We start from the raw sequence: 8,938 nt of genomic DNA on the forward strand, positions 1-8,938 counted from the left end.
ATCAACATGGTGCAGTTATCAACATGGGGATATGTTCTTTACATAGGATAGAGGAAGGAGAGCAAAAAAAAGATACTTGGGTAAAGATGGAAGGATGTGCCATTATCAAAATCAAAAGATGGGTTTGGAATAAAACTGTAGGAAACTTTTCTCCGATGGCAATATTTTCAAACATTAGGTTATGTATTGGATACGCAACCCAAAAAAAGAGGGAAAAGAGAAGTTCTCTTATGCGAAATGGAGAAAGTAAAAATTGCCATTTTTGCAGCCCAAAGGAGTAGCAAGTTGAGGATAAGTGGCTGGTTCGGCTGTGCTTGCACAAGCGAAAACATTCAGCCTGGTGCTTGTTTGTGAAGGAGAAGAGATTGCATATGCCCGGCATGACAACTAGAAACCCGGAAGGGCTGGGATTCATTGTGTTAATGGATATTTAGAAATGACAACAAAATTTTCCGGGAAATGGAATTTGCAGTTTGTATTAACCTCAAAGAGAACAAGGAGAGAGCGGCTTTGGGCTACAGTTTGGAGGCTGAACAAGAAAGGCAAAGGCATATTGAAACGAACAATCCAGTGGGGATGGTGGACAACTGTGATCTATGATTGTTCGAGAAGAGATTGGAAGAGAGCAAGGAAATGGAAGAGAGAGAAAAAACTAAGGGCTTATTGTGGCCGGGCGGACGGCCGGTGGCTTGATCGGCCGTCCGCCAGAGAACGAAGCTTGATGGATTGTGCTAGGTCCGATCGACCTGCTCTAATACCATGATAAATTTTGATATTTCACTAAATCTTGGATTCATTACAAAGAGCCCAAAGAGTGTTTATATAAAACACTCATGGGATAAACATAGAAAGAGATACTAATAAGAACGGAAAGAGATAAACATAATCTAATCTAATTACCTATTCAAATCAGTATGCCTAAACTATGCCTAATCAATCTAAGATCTTGAGAGATGTGATTTTATTCTCTAACAAGTTTCACGTTAGGTCCAGTTAGGGTTTATAGAAGATAAAGTACAAGAAATAGAAGATAAGATTACATGAGATATAGATAGAGTTTAGAAATCCGGTGTTGAGTACTTTATTCTATAAGGTTAGGTAATGGTACCTGCGGTTGAGCTAGGGTTGGCCTTAACCCGACCCAACCTGGCCAAGGTTGCGCTCCTAGCAGAAAGTAATATTTTAAGGTAGAATTTGTTAAAATATAAAAGATTATATAATGCCTTCTCCAACAGCTTATGCTTTTGGGGTAATTGGTTGTCTGACATGGTATCAGGGCAAAGGGCAATTGCCCTGGGTTCAAAACTCCTTGGTATTAAAAATCCACACGTAATAGCCAACCCAAAAGAGGCGCAGTGTGCCACCAAGAAGCCAACCCAAAAAAGATGGGTCACACGTGAGGGGGAGTGTTAGTATAAAAGTTTAAATAACACCAACTCCAACGGCCAAAGCTTTTGGAGTAATTAGTTTTTTGACAGAATTTGTTCAGAAAATCTACCTTGAGACAGTTTTGATACTGTGAAGCTCACAACATATCTAGGGAGAATGTGGGTTCTCATGTTGGTCTTCCAAACAAGGCATCAACGCTATTGTCGAAGCTTGCACTGCTGGGTCCAAATTCATCGGAACCTTCTGAGATTTGCTCCATATATCCCATAATAACATTGCAGAGAACCAAATGAAATTCGTTGTCAATGTCGGGTTCTGACTGAGATGCACTACAAAACAATTATAGATTATGTCTTTAGCTGAACAATTAGACATAAAACACAATGCTTTTATCTATTTGCAAGTATTTTGGTGTATTCATGTAAGATTATATAATTGGACAATTACAAAGTTTTGAATCTTTCTATGTTTGAATTGGCATAAAATAGTAGGAAAATTATGCAAAATTTCATTTACAAAAGATCAAATGTTAAAGTAAAAGGACTTTATAACACTAATGAAGTCAGAAAAAAAGATTTTTAAACATAGAAAAAGGGGAATTTTAAGAGAAATACAAACCTAAATACAATTCTATTGATTGCTACCATAATTTGCAAGTATGTGTGTAAAGCTTCAACACGGATACTAAGTGTCTGACAAGGCAAACCCCAAAAATCTAGAAATTGTGACACACCCATGCACACACATACATATAAAACTATTGATTACTAACATAATTTGCAACAATATAAATACGGTATTCGTTTAACCAACTAATAAATCTTAGGATTAGTCAACTATAATCTAAAATAAATGTGAGATAAACAAATAACAACAAATTCATCAATTCAATATAGTTCTCCTCAGTCACTTATGTGCAGTGAGAAAGGGAGACCAATAGGATACATTGAATATAATATTTGAATGAGAGTTTGTTTAGGGTTTTATGTTTACGGGAAGGGATATAACAACAAATATTAGTTAAAGAGGAGCTAAAAGAAGTCTCCCTGATTAAATGGAGTATGGTCTGCTTGCCTACTAAAAATGGAGGTTTGGGTATCAGGAGGGTTCAGAGTTTTAACCAGGCCCTTATGGGCAAGTGGCTGTGGAGATTTGGCGAAGAACAATCCTCTTTGTGGGTCCGGGTCATTGGAAGTAAGTATGGTTCAGATCATGGGCATTGGGACTCTGTTGATAATGTTAAACTCAAAGGTCTCACGGTTTGGAGGGACATCTTGAAGTTGAAGTCATTATTTGCTCCTGGCGTCCGATTCAGAGAATATAGGGGGGATCGGATTCGGTTCTGGCAGGATCCTTGGTGTTCGGATGATCCCCTTCAAGTGATGTTTCCTGACTTATTCATCGTTTCATCTCAGAAAGAGGCCTAGGTATCGGAATGTTTTGCAAGGGATCAAGGGAAAGTGGCTTGGTCTCCTAAGTTTCGCAGAGACTTCTTTGTTAGGGAGTTAAGCTCTTACAGCGCCCTCCTCTCCTTATTGGATTCTTGCTTCATCAAGTCTTCGGGCGTAGATTGTCGGATTTGGATTTAGAATCCTTCGGGGATATTTTCAGTCAAATCTTTTTATAACCATCTGATCCCTTCTTTAGTGGAGCATGTGTCCTCCTCGGTTTGGAGACAATCTTGCCCTCCGAGAGTTGCTTTCTTTGGGTGGTCGGTTAGCCGGGGCCGCATTCAAACTATGGACTTTTTGAGGAAGCGAGGAATGTGGTTGGTAGATCACTGTCCTCTATGTTTATCCGCTGGGGAATCCATTGACCACCTTTTCATACACTGTAAGGTTGCTCGCCATATTTGGGGTCTTATTTTTTCTCGTTTTGGAATCAGTTAGGTCCCCTCCAACTCTATGGCTGAATTCATTCAGAGTTGGGCATGGACTCCTTGCAAAAGGAAAGGCAGAACACTGTGGAAGATGTGTCTCCTGGCCTCATGGTGGTTCTTGTGGAAAGAGAGGAATGCTCGTATCCTTGAAGGGAAGGCTAGATCTCCCTATTGGATTTATATTCAGTTGATAGATGCGGTCATATCCTGGGCTCGAAGCCTTCCTCTGTTTCGTTTTGTTTCAGCTTTCGACCTCTGGGAAGGATGGTCAATCATATGCTTGGAATCGGCTACCAAAGTGAAAATCCTCCCCTCCTGGACTCCTCCTCCTCCGGGGTCCCTGAAGCTTAACTTTGACGGATCGTCTATCGGCAATCCAGGAGTGGCAGGAGTAGGGGGGTTGTGTAGAAACCACAAAGGGGAAGTCCTCTGGGCCTACTAGGGGCCTATTGGAGTGGCAGACTCAAACGAGGCAGAGGTCCGAGCCGTTCATAGCGGGCTTCTTTCGATGCCTCGTCTGGAGTGCGACAAAATTCTCGACGAACGGGATTCCTTAAATGTTATTCGCTGGCTTTCGGGACCTGCTTCTCCCCCCTGGCGATTTTTGCCTCTTTTAAAGGAAATAGAGGATAGAGCTAAGGGTTCCTCAATAGTTTTTCGCCATGTCAGGAGATCAGCCAATGCGGAAGCAAACTCCCTTGCCAAGAAAGGAGTCTTTCGGGCCGCGTTTGAGTGCTTTGACTATCTACCTCCTTAAATTATTGTACTGCTATCTTTGTATTATCTTTGTTCCTTCATGACCACCTCGGTTCTGTTTTTACATATATATATATATATATATATATATATATATATATATATATATATATATATTTTGCCCTTTTCAAAAAAAAGAAGAAGAGAATATAATAAAAGAAGAGTTCATAGTAAAAGAGGCAATATATTCAATAATAAACTAGAATGTCACAATTGACATAGTACAAAAACTTGTTGACAGACCCACGTTAAGTCTGAACCTTATAGGAACACATTTAAAGTGTTAAAATGAGTGTCGACAAGTGTGGACACAAGTGTCGTGTCGAACATGTGTGGACATGTGTCTCAAGAATAAATTCAAAGTGTAGGCTAAATCATAGAAAAAACCAATATATATAAGTTGAAAATTTGGAAGATATTATGCGATATGTAAACCTTTTTTATCTCATCATATTGAACTTCCTTTAAAATAGGAATCATGCCACCACAACGAGAAAAACACCATATATTAATGGAAAACTAACTGTTGATATCATTCCGCCGTTAAAAACACATTATGGAGACGGTTAAAAAAAAATCTGTTGCTAATAGCATACCATTGGTGATGGCTTTTTGTCATCCGATGGCAAAACAAAATTTATATTATAAATTATATTTTCTATTTTCTATTTAGCAACAGAGTTTATCCGTCCCCATTTCGTAATAATTTGAGACAGATCTCGAAACATCAAATACATCATTGAATGTATTTAGGGCACGTTTGGATCTATCGAAAAGGAAATTTTGTAAAATAAAACATTCTTGGAAGCTTCTTTATCAATTTTTTTCTACTTTTTTAATTCTATGGTTTTGGTTGCAACTGTTGAAGTATAAAAGAATAAAAACGCCTTCTCCAACAGCTTAAGCTTTTGGAAAACTAGTTGTTTGAAATGGTATAAGTGCAAAGGTCCTGAGTTCAAGCCTCCTTGTTGTCAAAAATCCACAATCAATGGTCAACCAAAAAAGTGGGGCCACATGTGCCATGTGTAGGCCAACCCAAAGAAAGTGGGGTCACACGTGAGGGGGAGTGTTAAAGTATAAAAGAATAAAAAATGCCTTTCCAACAGCTTAAGGTTTTGGAGTAACTGGTTGTTTGATAGCAACCCCACTCTCTTTCTCTCTCGCAGGATAGTAAGGTTTGCCGAAAAACCCCTGCAGTTTGTCACCTCGATCTCCGGTAGTCCTCTTCTGTCAAAATCCTTCCATCAAGCACCGGTTCCAAGAATGTTTTCAGATCCTTGTGGGAACAACCTAGGCGTCACTCTCTCCGACCTACTAAACTTTAAAATCCTTTTATGAGACCCATTAATATCGTCTGCTCCATTAATGTTGTTCATCTCTCTCCATGTTCATCCCTATCTAAACCATGTTTTTGCCAACATCACAACCACTCAAGCAAGGGGAATGGAGAGGATAAAGAGGGAAAATATAGAGAAAAGAGGAAATCATAGGAAATATGAATGGAGTACTGATGTTTAATCCATAAGGAGGTGACAAAGGGAAAATCATACACATTTTGGGGAGAAAGCTGATTTTCAATCCAAAATTTGAAACGAAAGGGAGAAAGGAGATAGAAAAGGGGAAAGACGAATTCAAACACATTTTTGGGGAGAAAGGTGATGAATTGAGTGTATATTTTCGAAAGGATCTTGACAGCTAGAGTATATGTCCTCTACATTTACTGAAAGACTGGTATGAGAATGATGAAAATCTATTGCAATCGCTCTGAGGAAGACGAAAATGGAGGGAGAAAGGGGTGAAGAAAGGATATTAACATGATAAATAAGAATGTGTTAGGTGAAGTGGATTAAGCCTAAGAAGGAGTTCAAATTGAGCATGGATGGTACCTTCAAATTCAATCCCGGTTTATTACGTGAAGGACGAATTATAAGAAACCATAAATTATAAGATTTTATTTGATTTTTCTCACATTTATTATAATGACAATAACTTGCAAGCATAGACTAGAAGTATGTTAGATGGGCTGAGGTACTGTAAAGTATTTTGCCTATCTAACATTTGGTTTGAAGCAGACAGTAAAACTTTGATTGATATTTTAAAATCTTCGTTAAAATTCTTAAGCAAATCTTGGACTGTGCATTTTCAAGAGAAATATTTTCCCAAACATGCCCTTAGGCCTATTTGGATTGCAGGAATTGTGTGGAAAAGTTTGGAAAGGAAAATATTTCTAAAGTTTCTTATTTGTTTTAAACATGAAAAGATATAACTTGAACCAATCCTATTCAATTTTTACATAGAGGGGCTTTGTATTTATAATAATAGCCGTCTAAATTAACAATAATCACATTATTTCGCTCTAAATCGTGAAAAGAAAAAAAGTTAAGAGAAAAATTTCTGTCAAAAATGATTTTCTTGCAATCCAAACAGGGTCATTAGGACGCCATATATTGTTATGAATATTTGTTCATTGTAGTGTATATAGCGACGATTTTTTGTCTTTTGGCGAAGGATTTTGTCCGTCGCCATGTGCGCATTTCTTATAGTGGGCAAGATTTATGTATTTTCATTCGATGGTCCGATCCAATTCTTTTATATCTAATAGGCTTCATTATGAATGATGGACCATCTCTCAAGGAATCTCCCACATTAGACGATCCTAACCCTCTATTATAGAATGAGGAGAATGCCAAAAAATGGATCGTTATGGAGAAATAATAATGAATATTTAAACATTTCCAATCACATTAAATTGAACTTACCATTAAAATATGAATCATGCCATGGCTGCATGTATTAATATCTAAAGAATGATATGAATGGGAAGTGGGATCCGCCATCGTTTTCACATGGTCCAAACCGTTCATCTAGGCTTTACTATGAATGGGCCTTGCCTCAGAAAATCAATAGAAATTGATCTATTCGATGGTCAAGACGTTTGGGCCCAGCATCTGAATAGTTTGGATCAGCAAAATTAAAAATCTGAAAATGATATATTCACCCCCTTTTCTATCCTGGGCCACACTTTCGAGCGTAAAAAAGTGTTGGTGGTCCCGGGAAGAAAGTGGGGAGAATATGTCACTTCCCCAAAGAAAGCTTCCTAATAAAATTAGGGTTTGGTTACCTTGCAACATGAGAATAGTCTTCATGATATAGATAGGCTCCAACTTTGGAAGAGGACCCATCATGCAATCTTCCATATTCCAGCTCTCCAAAACCGGGCAAAATAAAATTCTCTACAGCTTGTGGCGATCCACCATACCATCCATAAGCAACATTGGCATCCCCACGAAGTAACTCAGTCAACCTCATATATCTCCGAAATTCCTGTAACCTTTCTATCCTCTTGGCCCCCTTATACAAGCAGCAATGGATAGCGCTCACCTTCGCCTTTTTATCCATTTCCCTCATCCCCTTCATAAATATATTCTTAATCTTCTTATAATCTACACTCTCCTCATTCAGCTTCATTCCTATTAAGTTGAAATCTAGCTTTACTATACACGCAACATCAACGGCTGGGATTACATCCTCTTCTTCTTGGGAGATACGAACCCGTCTATTGGAAGTTGGGGGCTGAGTTTCTCCTTTTTCTTCTGCAATTGGTTGATGAACACTACAGGGGAAGAAACATTTCCCGGAAACATCGGCGATGGATCGTTCTGATCCAGAAGTCAAATCAGTTTGTAGCATACGAAGGAAATCTATGAGGTAACGATGGCTTTGGATTTCCAAAATGGTGGAAGGAAATCCTGAAACAAAAGCCATCTTGAGTACTTGGAAGTTATCGTATGGGTAATCAGACCATTCTGAGTGTGAGTAGAACATGATTCGTGCTGGAGTGGGGCTTTTTTCAAAACGGTCTTTATTCTGAAATAGCGGACAAAGAGAACTACTTGGCTGCATTTTTTCAGAGAGAGAGAGAGAGAGAGAGAGAGAAATGAGGAAGAGGAGGAGGCGGAGGAGGGATGGCAATGATGATGATGACGACGTAGGGCCAGATAGCGGAAGCTTTGATATCAAGAGGGTTGTGAAAAAAATGAAAAGGGACGTGATGATGATGATGATGACGTAGGACCGGATAGCGGAAGCTTTGATATCAAGAGGGTTGTGAAAAAATTGAAAAGGCACGTGCAAAGGGTGTTGGAAACAGACGGGACATAAGGTTAATGGGCTGTTGAAATCAAGAAAGGGAGTTTTCAATATGATGAGAATGAAAGAACTGTTAATGGGTTAAAGAACAACAAATAGGTTGGATTTTGAGGTGTTAAAAGAATCGGTAACAAGGATATAATTTGAAGGAGGAATTGGTTAGCAAAGAGGGGATTTCTTGGGTAGTTAAATTATGGATGTTGAGTTGAAACAGAGGGGTTGATAATCGGTGATAAACAAAGGGCCGGGGTGACCGTGGATCTTCGTGATATGGCGAGAGGATGAAGAAGAAGAAGAAGTTGCAGGGAGAGGAGAGATGAGAGGAGTTGAATGTGTTATTCTACGGCTTTTGGCTGCTCATGGCATGATACAGAGGCTTTTGGCTGCAAATGTGATTATATAGATGAATAGATTTCCAAACTGCACTCCTATGTTACCTAACTTACCATTCTACCATTTTTTTTCTTGACGAAAAGTTGCCCTTGTTTCATTACTGAAATTTCCAAAATAGGCTCATTAAAAATAAGAATTTGACCACCATTTTGTTCTTTTATTTTAAGCTAATTAATTAAAAATGAGTTATTTACCCAACCCCACCTCTCTCTCTCTCTCTCTCTCTCTCTCTCTCTCTCTCTCTATCTCTCTCTCTCGCTAGGTGCTTCAATGAGTAATTTTCATGCTTCTATTTCAAATGAAGTTGTGGCCAAATCGGTAAGTGCTGCTAGGGCCAACACACCTTGCTAGAGTTTGCCATTAACTGAAAAA

At 38.8% G+C, this 8,938-nt stretch overlaps 1 protein-coding gene across 1 annotated transcript; it reads right to left on the reverse strand.

The window, feature by feature from the left end:
* Nucleotides 1-1,555: 1,555 nt before the first annotated feature.
* Nucleotides 1,556-7,927, reverse strand: LOC143852368 (putative inactive poly [ADP-ribose] polymerase SRO3). Its single transcript, XM_077361751.1, has 2 exons — nucleotides 7,146-7,927; nucleotides 1,556-1,718 (listed from the first exon to the last, which is right to left on the reverse strand). The coding sequence occupies exons 1-2, from the start codon at nucleotides 7,925-7,927 to the stop codon at nucleotides 1,556-1,558; spliced, it is 945 nt and encodes a 314-aa protein (XP_077217866.1).
* Between the last annotated feature and the right edge of the window lie 1,011 nt (nucleotides 7,928-8,938).

Source organism: Tasmannia lanceolata, unplaced genomic scaffold (assembly GCF_043159265.1).
Source record: "Tasmannia lanceolata isolate RefF3 unplaced genomic scaffold, GAP_Taslan_0.1 ptg000019l, whole genome shotgun sequence".
NCBI lineage: Eukaryota > Viridiplantae > Streptophyta > Magnoliopsida > Canellales > Winteraceae > Tasmannia > Tasmannia lanceolata.